This window comes from Marmota marmota, unplaced genomic scaffold (genome assembly GCF_001458135.2).
Source record: "Marmota marmota marmota unplaced genomic scaffold, marMar, whole genome shotgun sequence".
NCBI lineage: Eukaryota > Metazoa > Chordata > Mammalia > Rodentia > Sciuridae > Marmota > Marmota marmota.
Window position 1 is genome coordinate 5,319,064 of NW_026000137.1, and position 20,272 is coordinate 5,339,335.

General features: G+C 34.8%; 2 protein-coding genes across 3 annotated transcripts in view; both read right to left on the minus strand.

The window, feature by feature from the left end:
• Positions 1 to 4,472: 4,472 nt before the first annotated feature.
• On the minus strand, positions 4,473 to 4,839 carry LOC107156304 (ATP synthase membrane subunit K, mitochondrial). Its single transcript, XM_015502332.2, has one exon. It carries the CDS (start codon positions 4,763 to 4,765, stop codon positions 4,589 to 4,591), a length of 177 nt encoding a protein of 58 aa, XP_015357818.1. The 5' UTR covers positions 4,766 to 4,839; the 3' UTR covers positions 4,473 to 4,588.
• Positions 4,840 to 8,444: 3,605 nt separating this feature from the next.
• Rundc3b (RUN domain containing 3B) overlaps positions 8,445 to 20,272 on the minus strand; it is a 129,634-nt gene continuing 117,806 nt past the window's right edge. For both annotated transcript variants that reach the window (XM_048785453.1, XM_048785452.1), the window contains one exon: positions 8,445 to 11,092. In XM_048785453.1, coding sequence (XP_048641410.1) covers positions 10,947 to 11,092 — 146 coding nt within the window. In that variant the 3' untranslated portion in view covers positions 8,445 to 10,946. The remainder of the gene's footprint in view (positions 11,093 to 20,272) is intronic.

Consider the following 20,272-nt stretch of genomic DNA (forward strand, 5'->3'; position numbering starts at 1 on the left):
CAAGTTCTTGTGCTATTGCACAGAAGGATAATTATGGGCAACAATAATGTATTGGACAACTTGAAAAGCTGAAGAGAGAATTTTGAAAGTTTCTACCACAAAGGGTGAATGTTTGAGGAGACATATGTTTAATCTGATGTAAACATTATACAGTGTATACACACATCAAAATATTACATGGTACTTGGCTAATATGTAGAATTGTGTTTTTATCAGTTAAATTTTTAAATGTTCAAATAGAAAAAAAAAAAAAAACCAACCTTCCCCTGGCCTCAACCTTTTTGAACACAGTTTACTGTGGCACACTATTCACATTGCATTGCTCTATTTCCAAATATCATCCTTCCTTGGATAAGTTCTCTCTGATTGTTATTAGGCTGGCAAACATGTATATAATTTGATTTAATGTTCACATCCTGGATCCATCACGTTGTTGCCAAGAAAATGGTATTCCTATTTTACAGAAAACAAACATAGCTCTTTCATAATTAAATCAGCAACCCTGCCAGATCACTACTTAAGTTATACCACTTCAATAGACATTGCCTGTTCTAAAGTACATCATGTTGCCATTGGTGCTTCACCATGGGGAAACACTGAAAAATCGGGTGATTTCTTTGTTGTGCAAACATTATAGGTTGTATTTACATAAACCTAGATATTACAGGTCAAACACTACATGATTTCTTGGTTGCATCAACATGTCTAAGGCTACCTGGTGACCTAACATGACACACTGTATTACTGTAGACTTTTTTTTTTAATAAGTAGGAGTATATTTTGACATAGATGATAAAAATATAGTATGGCAAATACTATATTATTAACAGCTTATTATTATCATCAAGTATTGCATACTGTATGTAATTGTACATGCTGTGCTTTTATATGTGCAATTGGCTGTAGGTTTGCTTACATCGGCACACTGCAAACATGAGTAATGCACTGTGCCATTTTAAACCAAAACTCTTTTATCTTGGGCACTTCTGAAGTAAAAGGGTTCATTGAGCTTTTACAGATGCTGGCTGGAAAAAGGACCAGATCCTGAAACGAGTTTCTGCAACTCCCAGCAGCAAGAGTAGATAGCAGTTGGGAAAATGTCCGCTAGCCCTAGAACTAAGAGTAAGCATGAGGTTGGGGTTGTGGCTCAGAGGCAGAGCACTCACTTAGTACGATTCAATCCACGGCACCACATAAAAATAAAATAAAGATATTGTGTCCACCTATAACTTAAAAATAAATATTTAAAGAAAATTAGGGGAAGCATAAATTGAACCTACATTGGCTATAGGTAAGAGGGGCAGCATAAAACAAAGGAGAAGCTTTGGGATAGAAGGGCCATCCATAAGAAGTAATTGTTCCTTTTGGATAGGCTGCTGTTAACAGTATGGAGAGTTTATATTTGAACAGAGGGCTGTGACCCTGGTGATCAGCCTAGATTTATGTCAAGTTTTCCACATACATTTAAGAATAAGAAAAAGTCTAATACAAGCTTTTTACCTGATTAACTTCCCTCATCTCTTCCTTTTATCACTCTGTAGGCCATGTAATTAAATTTGGGATGGCTAACAATTTTTCTTTTATCATCTCCCCTTTACATTAAGGCCTTTTTGAGAAAGCATCACTGATAAATACTTGCATTATTTTTTTAATCATGTTTCATTAGCTCTTTTATGCTCAAAATGTGTCCATGTTCCTAGGTGGCTTATTCCTGGATCATGTCCCACAAAAGAGAGAAAGCTATAGGTAATGATGGTGAGATTTCTTTGAACTCAATTATTGACAATAAGAGGTGGTTAATGGGAAGGGGAAGAGAACCCAGCTAACCACCATCAGGAGTCAACATTTTTCTAGGAAGTGGCTGCTTCTGCAAAGGTATGCATAGCTACTTCAATCTTTTGAACAAGCATAAAGCTGGCAGGGTTCAGTCCACTGATTTACATAACTGGGACTGTTCTTGGGCAGCAAAACTTTTGGCAGTGTCTTCTGCTGTTTGACCAATGGTGGCAGAAAGGTTTCAGCTCAAATACATTTACTTACACTCCATCAGCAGGAATAAGAAATCCAACTCTGCCTTGGCATTGAGCATGCTCCTTTTGTTTCTTCATTTGGTTGAGTCTGGATTTTTGTGTAGAGAGGGGAGTAATAATGTCTTAGGAAGCACTGTCCTTCTTTTTGCCAGCTGTCTATAGTGGCAAGCCCACCCTTGCCTTGGTAGGTCACTACCTATGTAATAAATATGTACCTTAAATATAGTCTGAAGGATAAGGAATCTGACCAGCTTGGTGTAGCACAATCAAAATAATCAATATTCCTAAGACCAAAATTACCACAGCAACTTCTCTTACTGGTTGGATGATGCTTGAGGTTGGTGAAGGAAGTGGTAGACCATTCAAGTGGATTAGTCTTTTATAAGTGGGAAATATGGATCCCACCTAATTTCTTTGACTTTGGCTGCATAGGAATTCATAAGAAGAAACTCAAAGGATCTTTCTAGTGCATTTTAAAGAATTTTTAGAGACCTCTTCCACAAAATTGTATCAGGAATTCTGTGAAGTGGAAGATCAGTCTCCTTGTCACTAAAAAAGATTGTTTTACTATATATATAATGGGAACACAAGGAAGATAACAGTACCTTTATGTTTCCTCTTGAAATTAATCCAGAGTATCTGATGACTCCTCTTGCTCAAAGACATTCCTGAAGCTTTATAGGCCTCTTCGAGTACTGATACTGAATAATTCAGAGACAACTTCTTTAGGAAATCAGGTTTTACCCCTTTGAAGTCATAACTGAAAAACCTATGCATCTTTCTCCTGTAGCCCTAGACTCTCATTATAAAAGTGTGTGTGTTCTGCATTCTCAAGAGTTCATTAAGGTTGTGAATTTTTATTGATGTATTGATGTAGGTCTCATTTATACTGGGCAAGCACTCTATCTCTGAGCCACATTCTAAGCCCCAAGACAAAACAATTTAACTTTGGACAAGACTTAAAACAGTCATGGCTAAAGATCTAATAACAGTTCACAATTAACAAAGAAATTTGGTTATTCCATGGTGTACTATAATCTAACATTAGAATTATAACTATACCAAGACATATCATATTTCTAGGAATCTAATTTTTGAACATATATTGAAAACTGGGCACAAATGCCGCAGTCTGGCTGGGCACACAATCACGAGCCACCACACAGCTTGTAGATTCAAACAGCAACTCTTTATTCCCGAACTCACACCAGCCGTCTACAATCTCGTTCTGGAGAAATCCACGTTCTCTGCCCAAATCCACCTCCACTGGGCTTCTATCTCCCAAAGAATACTGTCTGAATCCCGTGAGAACTCAAGGGGAACTCAGGCAGCAGGATACGCCCTATTCCCAGCAGGAATAATCTTAAACCTTAAACCTGGAACCTAATCCGCGAACACCCTAATCCGCCTTGGTCCTTGAGCAAGGTCACCTACATTCAATGTCACTGCAACATGGGGTACGCTGGCAAGGAAATTGTCATACCTACTTGGCTAATGGCTCCCAGCACATATATTGAAAATATTAATACAAACATAACTCAAGGATAACCATCACTTCTTCTTATTTGACGATATTTTTTTTTATAACCAGAATTGAACTCAGGGGTGCTTAATCACTGAGCTACATCCCCAAGTTGCTTAGGGTTTCACTAAGTTGCTGAGGTTGGCTTTGAACTTGCAATCCTCCTGCCACAGCCTCCCTAGCCATTGAGACTATTAGAGTGGGCTACCATACACAGCTTGATTATGTTCTTGATATAATTTAAATCAAATAAGTCTATTATATCTTTTCTGAACTTGCAAGAGTCCCCTGGAAATCCCAAACCTAGTCCTAAGCCAAAAATGCTTGATTTTAGAATTTGATTTTTGAAAGTTTGCCAAATATAGCAAAAGGTTTTTAATATTAAAATGAGATCATTTATGAAACAAAACCGACAACGTGTGTGTGTGTGTGTGTGTGGGTGTGTATGTGTGTGGGGTACCGAGGATTGAATTCAGGGGTGCTTTACCACTGAGTTAGATCCCCAGCTCTTTTTATTTATTTACTTATTTTGAGACAGGATCTCATTATGTTGCTAAGGCTGGCCTAAAACTTGTGATCCAAAGCCTCTGGAGCTGCTAGGATAACAGGCATGTGACACCGTGACCAACTACAAAAAAATTTTTTTAAAGGCATAAAACACAAGAAGTATCAGAATCTTTTATCTCTATTCTGATTACTTAAAAAACTGCTCATAATTTCCTAGGAAGAGAAGATCCACGTTCCAAGAAATCTCTGGGTATTCAACCACAGGGTATCAAACTTGAATTTCCCACAAGTACACTTTTGGTATATCAACTTGATTACACATAAAGCTTCCACAAGATCCACTTCTTTCCATACCCTTTTATAACTCTCAAATCTTTCAGAATTTGTCCAGCCTTTAGTTTGTCCTATACCTCTTTTTTTTTTCCAGGTTCATAATTTATTGTACAAATTGAATATTACATGATGAGTTGACATTAGCTTCTCCAGGGATGGGAACTTAACAGATGAGGTCACACATTTTAGAATCCATTTATGTTGCTTTCACAGCTGGAGTTTTTTTAGATCTTAGCTTGAAGTATAAGACAGCCAAAGCAATGCCTCCATATGTAGCCAGTACACAATTCATTCTACCAGTGAGAGTATAAGAGTTGAAATATTTTTTAATACCAGTGAACTGGAATTGGGCATCATTTTCTGGACCTGCCATTATTTCAATCTTGTTAAAGCCACAAATTTGACAGCCGACGTCCTTCAACTTACACAGCTATCTCCTGGACCCAGCCCTATACCTCTTTTTTGTATCTTGGAACAAACTATCATTTTACTTTAGCACAGAATTTACTTTCTTTTTCCCTTAACAAAAACATATCCTCATATTCCTTAACTTCCTTCATAAAACATATCTTGCTTTCCTCATATACTATCTCCCGTTTTATTTTTAGTTTCAGTTACCATTAGTAATCCTTAGCAATTGTGAACCAGCATTCTGTAGACCAACACAATTTTATAATTTATTTTATTTTTATTTTTTGGTACTGAGGAGTGAAACCCAGGGTGCTTTACCCACTGAGCTAAATCCCCAGCACCCTCTCCCCCTTTTAAAAATTTGGAGACAAGATCTTGCTAAGTTGCAGAGGTTGGCCTTGAACTTGCAATCTTCCTATCTCAGCCTTCTGCCACCTTGCCTAGCAATTTTATAATTTTTAGAAATACATGCTTCCTTATAACAAAAATTTTGAAAAAGGACACACAGTTCCAAGTTCATATAGAACTTACTTTTCATCATATCAACTGTAAACTTATGTTTAATAATTGATGTTTAAGAAATTTTATTTAGAAATGACCCTGACATTCAATAAGTATCTATTTAACATGCCCTTAAGATTTCTAGTTACTAAAAAGGAGTTTTGAAAATATGAGAGTTCATTTATAACATTTATCCTAGAGTACTGTACAGCACAATGATAGAATGTTTGCCCAGCATACACTTCTTAGCTTGTTTTCTTAATCAGGTCACTAATATTAAGGCATATTTCTTTAAGGGATAGTGAAAAGAAAGCATATTCTATGTGTGCTTGACCTCAGGGATTAACCTTTATACTTTATGCAGCTTCTTTAGGTTTTCAGGTTCTGGAGTCTTGGGAAAGTTGGATAAAGGGTTTAGAAAAAGAAGAAGATTGGTATTAGGGAAAGCTTCTTTAAAGCTTTCTAAAGCTCCTTGCTTTAGTAAATTCTAGCTTTTAGTCATTTTAGAAAGAGAATCTTGCAGGGAAGCATTTTTTTTTTATTTTAAATTTTCAGTACTAGGAATTGAATCCAGGGGCACTTTACCACTGGGTACATTCCCTAGCCCTTTTTTGTTTTGAGACAGAGTCTCACTAACCTGCTGAGGTTGGCTTGAACTTGCAATCTTCCTGCCTCAGCCTCCTGAGTTGCTGGGATATAGGTGTGTGCCACTGTACCTGGTCAACAGGGAAGCAATTTTAGTCTACAGATCATCTACCAGATTTAGTGTATCAGTGAAATAAACTTCCCATTCTAATTATTCAGTACATTTGATTTCTAATTTAGATTGAAAAAAAAAAGAATGATTTGTTAAAAACCTGTAATCGTTAGAAGAGTTAATCCATTGTGATAAAAAAAAAAATGTGCACATTCAGCTCTACATTTTTTAGCATAAGCTGGCATTTATGAAGGCAGTCAGAAGTTTTAGGATTTTGACTACATATAACTAATAAAAGTTTCTCTCAAACAAGGACAGGAAATCAATGTTTTAAGGACAGGAAATGAATGTTTTGAGTTTCAGTGTACTGCTTGTGTCACTCCCAGAGTGTGACCAGGAAGACCTTGGCTACCCTTTTCTGGATCTCAGATGGCCCTGAACATCACATTTATCAGGGTGCCTGAGGTGCTGAGAGAAGTCCCATATTGCGCCCCCTTCAGATGAGTCAGAAATGTTCCTCTAACCTGGGAACAAAGTATTATTTGGTAACAAGCCCTACAAAACCACTACTCATAATGGACAATGTGGAAATACTTCTGGAAAGTCTCTAAAAACTTCTCTAAGAGCCCAAGAAGAAAAAATTTGTCTTGAATTCAGAGTGAATTTTTAATTCTTCCTCATTTGAATAATAGAGTTAACCATGTTGATTTAACTGAAAGCAGCCAATATACAAATAGCAACTACATGAATGGCCACCAGATGTCACTATGGGGTTAAAGTATTTCAGACAAAACAAAATAGCCAGAAAAAAGAGAAAATCAAAATTGAATTCAAGAGTCCCCCCCGGCAGATATGATAGCAAATTTGAGGGAGTCCCCTCACAATATACTCAAATATACTACTATTTTAAAAATTTTACTAGGGACTGAACTCAGAGGTACGAGAGGTACATCTCCAGGCAGTCTGTCTGTCTATCTATCCATTCCATCTAATTATTGCTGTTGGGGATTGAACCCAAGGGCACTCAACCCCTGAGACACTTCAATAGCCATTTTTTTACAATAAATTTTTTTGAGACAGGGTTCTGCTAAGTTGTGGAGGCTGGTTTTGAACTTATCCTCCTGCCACAGCCTCCCCAAATTGCTGGGATTACAGGTATGTTCCACAGCACTTGGCTATCATACCAAATTTGAAGGTATTCCTTTTCCAAATTTGAGGGCATTCCCATGACAACTCACCTGTTTTCCAGACTGCTAATTCTGCCACAGATGTCCAGAGCAGCTATTTCCAGGTGAGCCCATAATGAATGGACTCCACAAAGCCTGAATGTGATAGCTACAAGGTCTGGGTGTTCAATTCCAGGGCCTCCGAATGGTCAAACAGGAGGTACTTACCTTGAATGGATGAGAGTGCTGCTATGATGTCAATGTACTCAGCCCTGAGGGGATCATGTCCCCTTCTGCTCCTTTGAAGACTGGATCCTGTTGCTGCCATCAAAAAATATTAAACCAAAATTGAGACCACAGGATCTCTGGAATAAAAGAGTTCATTGAGCTGCTACAGATGTCAGCCTGGAAAAGGATGAGGTCTTGACAAGTTTACACAACTACCAGCATCAAAGCTGATAGCAGTTAGAAAAAGGTCCACAAGACATAGGGCTAAAGTACTTTTCTAACAAAAATTTGGGGAAGGAAACCATAAATTGAACCTACATTGACTATAGATATGAGAGGCACTATAACAGGGCAGGTGAAGTGTTGGAAAGGTAGGGCAGTCCCAACTGTAGCTTCTGGATTGGTTCGGATATTTACCCTAGTCTGAAAAGTTGATATGTAGGGCTGGGGTTGTGGCTCAGTGGTAGAGTGCTTGCCTAGCATGTGTGAGGTACTGGGTTTGATTCTCACTATTGCATATAAATAAATACATAAAATAAAAGTTAATCAACATGTAAATTTTTTTTTTTTAAGTTGATATGTAAACAAGGTTTGGTGGTCCTGGTGGTTCAAAGTGATGAGATCTAAGTATTCAACATATTATCAGGAATGTGAACTATTTTTTGTTGGTTTTTTTTCCCTGCAAATTGTTAACTGATTAACATTCCTCATCTTTTCCTTCATCCTCTAGCCCTCATAATTACATTTAAGACATCTCAGAATTTTATCAGCAGTGACATTATGAAAGCTATGATGTCACTAGCTAACAGAATTTCAACACCAATATAATCTTGTGGGACCACTATCACATACGCTGTCTGTTATTGACGAAAATGTCATGTGGTGAAACAGAGTATTTAATTTGGGTTGAAATAAGGATTTCTCCAAATCCACTTTCCTATTAGTATTTTAGGTGTAAAATAATATATATTTACCACATGTGTTGAAACAAAAAGTTCAGTGTACAACTTGAATTTGGTACCTTCTAGTCAAGGAAAAAAATCTATTAATGCAGGGTACAAAATCTTTAATATACATGCAACAAGTATAGTACATCAAGGCAACAAAATACACATGGAAATATTAACATATAGTTCAGCATTCTTTTGGGGGAGGGGTCATTAAAAAGAAACACTACCACTTAAATTAAAGGTTAAGACATACATTGTTTCTTCATGCAAAATTTACAAACTACTTCTAGTGTGAAATGAACTGTGTAAAAACCTGAATTTCACAGTAGCCAATGAATTTTATTCCAAGAGCTCCAAGAAAGGAGGAAAAGTCCTGATCCTCAGATGCCATGTTTAAATCTGCACTTAGCAGCAGGTTAAGATACACAAATTACTGTTCCCAGTAGACAAATCTGAAAAGTATACCAATTATGGAACCTTGAATTTCCTTCTACATTTTAAAAATGAATGGAAAAAAATTAACAATATTTTTTAATTACTGAAGGATCCTATGTGTCAGCCGAGAGTGGACCATGAATTATTAAGCATTTAAATATTCTGAAAATTCTTAGGAAAGCTGCTCAAGGCTAGCCTAAAATTCCCAAAGTTCCCTCCTCATTCATTTCTTTACTCCATCCTCCCAAGATGTCAAATGTCTTTATTTTGTACCTTCTTCCTCATGCTTCTTAAAAACTGCTTTGGATACTTCACTCTTGTCAAGGGTATACAGAATTAAGAATAGATTAAAGGTACCATTTCTCAAGAACATTTGCATTTCTACAAATATTAAAGCCTTAAGGTAAAGGAATAAAGCTCTGAGTATGTCCTGGCACACTTAAGATAGCTTATTATAAGGGCTTCCAGGTCTCCTTTGTCCCTGAAATGACATTGTTTGGACTGTCTCACATACAAGACTGACCTTATTTTATATTCCAAATTATGAAACTAAGCTCTAAATATTGCAGAGAACCACCAGACTCCTACATTTCTAATACAAAGAATGAACAGGTAATTCACTTCTTAAAAAAATTGTTTTAGGAAGAACATTTTTCCTATATGTCAAAGCTACTATGTTTGAATGTAATGTTTTTTTTTTTGTTTGTATGTGGTGCTGAGAATCGAACCCGGGCCGCACGCATGCCAGGCGAGCGCGCTACCGCTTGAGCCACATCCCCAGCCCTCTGAATGTAATGTTTTAGTAATAAACAAAAATACCATATGACATTCCAGATAAATATTGTGGCCTTTTCATGTAAACAATGTATAAAATTTCTTTGGCACAGCTAATCATGTTTTCCTTATTTCTTACTATAGAAAATATGTTTCATATATTTTCACTTTTGATACGGTGGAAATTTAAGGGACAAATGTAGCTGTTTTAAAAATTGCAAAAGATTTAAAATATGGACTATAAAAAAACTAATTTACCTGTAGAAGTGTAGGGACCTTTTAAATATTAACATCATTTTAAAAATGAGATTATGACATGATGCTAGAGTTCATAAAACACGCATGACATAATTCATTGTTACATGTAAGGGAGGAAAAAATAGCACTGTATGTCAGGCATTTATTTATTATTAAGTATGGTGCTTATTCTAGTGATCCTTGTTTAAAAGCTTCTCAATCTTTAGCTGAACTTAAAATCATTCCTGATATAACATTTTCTAGCATTCCTTCTATATTTGAAACGTCTCCAACTTTTCAGACATACCTGATCACATTTAAAAACTGACAACCGTTAATGAAAATCCTGGGGAAACAACAATAAGAAATTTATTCATTTTCTCTCTGTATAATATACTTTACCTATGACCCATACAAAGAAAATCAGTGATTGCCAAAAAAGGCACATTCCTACAAAATTTATAAAATATTAAATGGAATGTTTAATTAGTACCAAATGATAAATGTTGAAGAAAAAAATGACAGGCTAGGGAATAGCTCAGTGTTGAGCACTTCTTTAGCATGTACAGGGCCCTGGGTTCAATCCCCAGCATAACCAAAAAAACAAAACAAAACAAAACAAAACCACCCAAAACCAAAAAAACTGAAAAACCACTGTGAACTGCAATCTAGAACACTGCCCTAATATTAAACATATGGCATTTAAATGTTAGAAATTAGTGGAAAACTGAATTTAGTTGTCTTATTTTGAAAATTTGACCACTGAGTGAAAGAAAATATTTAGCTTAAGTCTCTGGAATAAAGCCTTGATCTCAGTCTCTGATCACTAAGATATATGTAAAGAAATATATAAAAATCAGTTGAATATTAACTATGTACAATTTGAATGAATCATTAATTTGGAGAATCTTCAAAAGTTTTTTAAAGCCTGTTCAATTTTAAACTTTCTCAATGACAAATATAAGTTTTTTTTAAATGAAAAAATGTCAGGACCATTATTTTTCCCCTTATAAGTTTACATGGAGTACTGAACACTCTAAGCAGAATTCCAGACATGTACCAGAACAATATAAAATTTCAAAGGTCTCCCCAGCAGTTGAACTTACATAAACTGAACATTTACAATATAGAAACTTTCAACTTTCACATAGTTTTTCAGGATGGAGTTAGGCCTGGACTTGTCATCTCCGTTGTAGGACTTGCAAGGTAGTCATTAGATTTTAGGCTTGTTAGAGACTTGTAACTTGCCACTGATGTAAGAGACCCACAGAGACCAAGTAATGAGGGAGTATCTTCTTTACCTGAAAGTCAGGATAAAACAACAATTAATAGCCTTTGAGAATGAAATCAATAAATTTAGCATGTGGTGCATAACTATAACCCAGTGACTTGGGAAGCTGAGGCAGGAGCATCCCAAGTTAAGGACGGCCTCAGCAGTCTGGCAAAACCCCATCTCAAAATAAAAAATCAACAGGATTGGGGATGCAGCTCAGTGGTAAAATGCCCCTGGGTACAATATCCAGTTCTGTACTAAAATAAAATAATGCATAAAGAAAAGAATGATAACAATAAGATCCTAAAACCCATAGAATCTTTCATAATCTACCAGATAATAAAAATATATCTAATTATGCAAAGATCTGCATCTAGACATGTTGGATCTTTCAGCAGTTTCAATATGACTGTAAAATATTACACAAGATTTTGCTTCTTGTAAAACTAGATATGAAAGATTGAAATAACATGCTTTAGAACAAAAATTAAAAGTTTACCTTTTTATGAGGACATGTTTGTGTTCAGTTGGTTAGTAAAGGATAATAAAAAACTAAACAAATAAAATAAGTACCTATTCCAGAGGAATACTGGGAAACCCATACTTAGGTTAAGTAATGCATTACAAACAGGTTGGTCCTGGTGAGACTAGCCTACACCAACTTACAAGGAAGGTTTGATTTTAGAGACTTCGTTCATGTATTGAACATTTACTTAGTATCTACTATTTGCATCAGGAACTCTCCTAAATGCTGGACTTTGATGAAACTCTGAAGGAAGAATGGCGCGTCTGTTTCTGTGGCTGAGGTAAAACCTCCTATAGCTGAGTAAGTTTCAACGCACACTGCCCAGACACTAGCTGTAAGTGGCTCTGGCTTAGGGTTGTGAAAGGCTAAAGACTTTGAAAATTAGCAGGTTTCCAAAGATGGAAAACTTGGATTTCACTCATGTCATTATGGAAATGTAAGCTGAGCTGAACATCAGATGGTTTTGAATATTATGTATTATTTCAACCAGCCTTTGAAGTTTTCCCATAGTTCTTTTGTACTTAACTCTACCTTATCACACTGCATGGCAAGTGGGGGTTCATTTTCTCTCTCTCTCTCTCTCTCTCTCTCTCTCTCTCTCTCTCTCTCTCCCTCATTAGATGATAAACTCTTTGAGAAAGGACATGGACTCTGTTTTATTGATTATTGTACTCCCAGTACCTAGTATACAATAGGTCATTAAATAACTATACAATTAATAAAGAATGATTACATGGAATTGCAATGGAACTCAAGATAGGGCCTATGTCCTTTTCAGCTTTGCAACCTTGGGCAAGGCATCTTCTCTGAGCCTGTTCTTTCCTTTGCAAAGTGGGAACAGATACCAACTAACTTCATAGTTTTGCTGACCAGGAAAATATAATTACTCTTAGAAAAGATATGGATGAGTAGTTGTTACATTTATATTTTAAAATGTTTATCATATTATATTATGACTAAAGGGTGTAGCTCAGTGGTAGAGCACCTCTGAGTTGAATCCCTAGTACCCCCCCCCTCCAAAAAAAAAAAAAAAAAGAAAGAAAGAAAGAAAGAAAAAGGNCCAAAAAAAAAAAAAAAAGGAAAGAAAGAAATCTTTAGACTCAAACTGGTAGGACTTGATGACAGCAAAATGATAGGTGGAAAAAAACAAGAAAGACTCAGAAGGTTTTCAGAATTGGTAGATGAATGGTGAGATTACCAACTCTAAAACAGGAGAAGAAAAAGGGGATCAATGAGGACAGGAAGAGATAGTGAATGTGTATTCTAATTTTGAGGAATGCCTAAAGGAACGCCTTAACCTCTATCACAAATCCACAAACTGAAGAAAAGTTAAGCTGTTAACATGTAAGGTCCATGTCACTTTTTATAATTGATAGTTACAGAAACGGGAAGGCTGTTACTTCATATAGTAAAATTTCAAACTGCTTGAACCAGTATATGTTGTAGTTAATTGGGCGGGGGTGGGGGGGCTCTGACACAGTTGTTTCTGCATGTGCCTATATGGACAGGTAGTCATGTTGATATCAATTTAATTCAGTTACTTGTCTGACTGGAATCACAAGTGCTGAGTTTATATACTGTTTAAAATGAAAAGTTATTTGTTTACAGGAAAGAATGAAAACAGGCAGGTAGAGGTAAATTTCATATTACTAAAGCAAATACACATTAGAAAAATTATTGCAAGTCATTTTCTCATAAAATAAGACAAAGCTTGTTACAAAGGAAATCTCTAAGAAAGGAAAATACCTTGCAAGTAAATGAAAATTTGTGACATGCAAAAGGATTGCTTATCACATACCAAGCATGTAGCTAAGGCAGGAGAAATCCATCCGAATACAGAATTTGGGGGCTAGGGGCAGGTTGTAGCTGAGTGGTAGAGTGCTTGCCTAGCATACACAAGGACCTGGGTTCAATTATATTATGATTAAAAGGTATAGCTCAGTAGTAGAGCACCTGGCAGGGAGGCTGGTGCCACAAAAACTGAACCATATGCAGCTGGTATGACTGATTAATGTATTGTGCAGGATCTTTAACATTTTTCATAAAATTCCTATGGCCTATGAGGAGAAGCTGTTTAACTTCCAAAAGTATTTGGTTTAATTGAGGGGGTACGGATAAACTATAGGAAAACAGGAAAGGGCATACAGAAAACTTACTGGTAGTTTGAAATAAAAATTCCTACAATAGTAGAGTATTGAAATGGTTCTTTGTTGGCACAGAGGATGATATTGTGAGGAAAGACATGGTCATTGACGATTTTGACTCAAAAAAGGACTCAGAAGAGACTGACTCTGAACAAAGAAGTCCTGAAAATACCCTGAGCAATTGAATTTATTTTTATTTTCCCTCTTACAGATACAGAGCAACAAAATATGATTTTTTAAATCTGTGCTTAAAGTCTAAAAGAAGCAACAAATGATCAAAGAATGAAATTAAGAAAACAATTCCATTGATAACAGTATCTAAAAGAATAATATATGTAAGAATAAATTTGACCACAGAAATGCAAGAGTTGTACACCTTTTGAAAATTATGGAATATGTTGAAAGCAATTAAATATCTAAATACATGAAAAAGTCTCATTTTTCTATGGATTAGAAGACAATATTGTTAAAATGGCATTAACTCTCCCAATATATATTCAATGTCACTCCCATTGAAATTTTCATTGCCTTTTTTATTCCAGAGATGACAAACTGATTCTAAAATTTATAACAAAATGCAAAAAGATCCCATATAACTTCAACAATTTTGAAAAGGAACAAAACTATAGACCTCAAACCTCCTAATTTCAAACTAAAAGCTAAAGTAATCAAGACAGTGTGGTATTAGCACAAGGATAGTGTGGAACTAGCAAAGATACCCAGATCGATGGAATAGAATTGAAACCCCAGAAATAAATCCATACATTTACAGTCCATAGATTTCTACAAGGGTTCTAAGACCATTCAATGAGGGAGAAAACTGTACTTTCAACAAATGATATTGGGACATCTACATATTCATATGCAAAAGAACAAAGTTAGACCCTTTGCCCACAGTTTATACAAAAATTAACACAAAATAAATCAGAGACCTAAATGTAAAAGTTAAAACTGTAAAATTCCTAGAAGGAAACATAGGTATAGATCTGCATGACCTAGGATTAGACAACAGTTTCTTATATACGACACCAAAGCATAAGCAATTGTAAGAAAAATTAGATAAACAGACTTTACCAAAATTGTAACTCAATTCACCAATAATGAAGGATAATGCAATTTTAAAATCACCAAAGAACTTGAACAAACATTGCTCCAAAGATGATATACAAATGACCAAAATGACCAGTAAGCACATGAAAAGATGCTAAAAATCATTATTGGGGAAATGCAAATTCAAACTACAATGAAGTCCAAATTAATGCTCATTGTGAGATGGACATCATTACCCTACAAACATGTATGACTGCACTGTGGTGCAACTTTACATCACGTATAACCAGAGAAATGAGAAGTTGTGCTCCATCTGTGTACAATGAATTGAAATGCATTCTGCTATCATGTATAACTAATTATAACAAACAAAATTTTTTTTTTTAAAAAAGCACACAATAACAAGTGTTAAAGAGAAACTGAAACCCCTTTTGTTGACATTGGGATTGTAAATAATGCAGTTACTTTGATATATTGGTTGGCAGCTCCTCAAATGGTCAAATATATGATCCAGTTAATTCTAGCCCTAAGTATATACTCAAGAGAAATAAAAATATATGGTCACACAAAGACATATATGAATCTTCATCACAGCATTATTCAGAATAGCCAAAAAGTAAAAACCACCAACAAGTTCAACTGATGAATAAACAAACAAATTATGGTATATTCATACTGTGTAATATCATTCTGCCACAAAATGGAATAAAATATTGATATGTTATGACATGAATGAACCCTGAAACATGCTAAGCCAAAGAAGTCACAACTTTTAAAAGAGCTACATATTATAGGATTCTATTATATTAAAATTTCAGAATAGACAAATCCAAAGACATAGAGAGTAAATTAGTAGTTGCCAGTTACAGGGGTGGGGGTAAACTGAGGGGGAATTGGAACTGGAGACTAATAGGGCTTTTTTTGGGGGTGATGATAATATTTGGGAATGAAGCAGTGGTGATGGCTGCATAACACTGTGAATGCTCTGATTACCACTTCACTGTATACTTTAAAATGGTGAATTTTGAATTCTGCCAAGCATTGTGGCATCCACATTTAATCCTAGTGATTGAGGAGGCTGAAGCAGGAGGATGGCAACTTCAAGGCCAGCCTCAGCAACTTAGCAAGACACTCGGCAACCCTGTCTCAAAATAAAAAGTAAAAGGAGCCTAGTGGTAGAGTGTCTCAGAGTTCAATCCCCAGTACCGAAAATAGGTAAGTAAATAAATAAATAGAAGGGGTAAATTTTATATTGTGTGAATTATTTTTAAAAAATATATATATATTTTTAGTTGTAGGTGGACACAATACCTTTATTTTATTTTTATGTGGTGCTGAGGACCGAACCCAATGACTTACACATGCCACGCGAGCACTCTATCACTGAGCCATATCCCCAGCCCCCTTATTAAGTGAATTATTTTTAAATAAAAGTGGTTAAAGAAAGTCTAAAGGATCTCTTTAAATAAATACAAAAATACTAAGAGATACAGGAACATGTTGAAGTTTAATTGCTAGCAATTTTTTGGTGATATGTAAAAAATGGTTTATTCTAAGACTCAGGTCATCTTAGATTTAATAAAATACAGTATCTTGTAGGAAATATCTGCCACATATGAGGGCTTAATAAATATTTCAGAAAACAATGATGATTTCTTATTCTAGCATTGATTATAGTGCACTTTAACTTCTGAAATAGTGGAGCTGCTTTTGATTATAATATATATTAAAATATGCCTTTAGATTATAATATATATTAAAATGACTTTGATAAATATTGAGTTATGGGCTCTGAAAAGTCATAAAAAACTGTTTTTCTGCTTAAGCAAATTTTAGAATATGTAAGTTACTGTTATTTTTATTGTTGTTGGTAGTTGTGGTGGTATCAGGGATTAAGCCCAGGAGCATGTAACTACTGAGTCATATCCCCAGCCCTTTTTATTTTTTTAATATATATTTTATTTTTATTTGTAGTTGTAGTTGGACACAATAACTTTATTTATTTATTTATTTTTAAAAATTTTTATGTGATGCTGAGGATCAAACCCAGGGCCTTGCACGTGTAGGAAAGCGCTCTACCCCTGAGCCATAACCCCAGTGTCTTTATTTTTAATTTTAAATCAGGGTCTTGCTAAGTTGCTGAGGCTGACCTTGAACTTGCTATCCTCCTGCCTCAGCCTCCTGAGTTGCTGGCTGTACAGATGTGCGCAATCATGCCCAGCTCATAAACTGCTGTTTTAAGTACTAAGTAAAAAAAAAAACTTTATTGCTTAAGACTTTTCAGGAGATATTAATAAAAGTATTAACATGAATTAAATGTGTAAAAGTGAAAAAATTACTCAGCATTAAAAGAGAATAAAATCATGGCATTTTCAGGTAAATGGATAGAGTTGGAGAATATCGAGCCAATCCCAAAAAACCAAAGGTTGAAAGTTTTCTCTGATAAGTGGATGCTGATCCATAATGGGGATGGGAGGTGGGGATGGGAGGAATGGAAGAACTTTGGATAGAGCAAAGGGGACAGAGGGGTAGGAAGAGGGCATGGGGGCAGGAAAGATGGTCCAATGAGATGAACATCATTACCCTAGGTACATGTGTGAAGACACGAATGGTGTGACTCTACTTTATGTACAACCAGAGAAATGAAAAATTGTATTCCATTTGTGTAGTATGAATCGAAATGCATCCTGTTGTCATAACAAATTAGAATAAATAAATTTAAAAAAGAATACATCTAACATAATTTTTCTATGTACACATATGAAAATACCTAAGTGAATCCCAAACTCATGTCCATCCACAAGAATGGAATCCTAATTAGAATAAGATATATTCCATGCTTGTATAATTTTTACCAAAATAGATTCTACTATCATGTATAACAAAGAAAACCAATTAAAAATACTCAACAATGAAAAAAACTAATCATTTATAGTTCCACCACCAAAATTATCCTTTTAAAATCTTGATATATTAGGCTACTATTTGGGTTTTTTTGTTTTTTATTTTTTGTAAGAAGGAAAACCCATTTACTATGCTTATAACAAAGACATGTATGTTCATTCTAAAAGAATTTAATCAATGCAGTAAAGCACACAAATATTAAAGATATTATCACAGTTTATATTCAGAATAAAATGGAAAGAATATTATAAAATTGGTATGATGTCATGATTTTCTTCTAATAAAAATTTTCAATTTATTTTGACTGGAAATCAATATAAGAAAAAAAGAACAGTAAAAGAAATGTTGAAATTCCAATAAATATTTTTGCCTTAAGAGGGGATTAGCAAGGATGGTGGAATGTGATGGACATCATTATCCAAAATACATGTATGAAGACACGAATTGGGTGTCAACCTACTTTATATACAAAGATATGAAAAACTGTGGTATATATGTGTAATAAGAATTGTAATGCAAAAAAGTTCATGTATAAAGACATGAATTGGTGTGAACATACTTTATATACAAAGATATGAAAAACTATGCTCTATATGTGTAATAAGAATTGTAATGCATTCTGCTGTTGTGTATTTAAAAAAATAAAATCAATAAAAGAGTTAATTTTTATAAAAGATTACTCTAATTTTAGAAAATATGAAAAATATTTATTGTTTTACCTTCATGTTTTTTTTCAAGTACAAGCATTGATTTTTGAATGATCTACTGAACTCTCAAAATGCAACAATTAAAAGTGATCTAATTAGAGAAAAGGTAAAAAACATGAGAAGGTGTTTCAATGAAGAGGACATACATGGCAAATAAGCAGGTGAAAAGATGTTCAGGGAAATGCAAACTAAAACCATAATGAGGTAACACTCCACATGAACCAGAATAGCTACAATTTAAAAAAATGTAAGAAATAATACAGAGGGGCTGGGGATGTGGCTCAAGTGGTAGCGCGCTCGCCTGGCATGCGTGCGGCCCGGGTTCGATCCTCAGCACCACATACAAAACAAAGATGTTGTATCCGCCGATAACTAAAAAATAAATATAAAAAAAAAAAATTAAAAAAAAAAAAAGAAATAATACAGAGCTATTACAGAATATCTTAAATCAAACCCTAAATATTGGCAACAATGTGAAGAAACTGGATCACTCATCCATTGTTGGTGGGAATGCAAAATGGTACAATCAAAATAATTTGTTTTTTTTCTTCATACATCTCAGCACTGTACTCCTGGGTATTTATGACACAGAAATGAAGACTTCTGTATATACCAAAACTCAATAATCTTCATAGTAAATTTATAACCCCAAATAACCCAAATGTCTTTTAATGGGTGTTGTTTAAAACAAAACTATAGTGTATTCATGAAATGGAATATTTTGGAAATATAAAAGATGAACTATGGATACACACAACTTGGACAGATCTCAAGGGAAATATGCTGAGTGAAAAAGGTCAATCCCAATAGCCGAAGTACTACATGTCTAAACTATATGTACAGTCTTATATATACTATATGATTTATATAACTTTATTGAACTGACTAAATTTCAGTAGTAGAGAACATATTAGTGCTAGCCATAGATTAGGGATGGGACAGAGATGGAGTCTGGGAAGGAGGTGGGTGTGCTTACAAAAGGGCAGCACAAGGGATCTTTGTGTTGACAGAACTTTTCTGTATCTTGACTGCAGTGGTGAACACAAACCTAAGCGTGCAATGACAGCATAGAACTACACAATATAGGAATACATGTATATTTGAATAAAATAAGTGAGTTGTATTAATTTCAATATTGTGGCTATGATGCTGCACTATAGCTTTGTAAGAAGTGAACAAGATGGTAAACTGGGTGAAAGGCACATTCAGTTCCCTTCTTTGTATTCATTCCTATAATTACTTATGAATCTAATATTATTTCAAAATAAGAAGTTAAATTTTATTTTATTTTTTCAATATCTTTGTTTTATTTATTTATTTTTCTATGTGGTGCTGAGGATCGAACCCAGTGCCTCACACATGTGAGGTGAGCATTCAACCACTGTCCTACGACCCCAGCCCAAGAAGTTAAATTTTAGAAAAGCAGTAGCTAGAAAAATTCCTTAAAATGTGTTAAGCACTTAGGTAAAAGTATAGAAAAGGAAGGAATGCCAAGGTAGCTTAATAATCTTGCATTTATATTTTCATACTGATTAAATGTATCTTCAGGGTAAATTCGTAGATGTATGGTTGCTGTATTAGAAAGCAAAAGCATTTACAGGACTGAGTTAACTCTAAACTTAGGGGGAACTAAAAAAGTATTTCTTTCAATTTGCTCAAATCTACTTTTGAGTCTCTTAAGAACAGTTTATAAATTTTACAAGATATGTGCAAAGTCTAAGTACTTTATCTTTGTTGCTATTTAAATTGTTTTCCCTGATCATTAGAGTATCTCACTGATCACTGTTTGGGTAAGTCAGGACTACAGATTTCTGCATGATAATTCTGTATCTAGCTACATTTCAGGACTTCTTTTATTGCTGCATTTAGTTGTATTA

What these genes read in the sequence shown, in the direction of transcription:
- LOC107156304 (XM_015502332.2), bottom strand. Translation starts at nt 4,765, where the DNA reads ATGGCAGGTCCAGAAAATGATGCCCAATTCCAGTTCACTGGTATTAAA.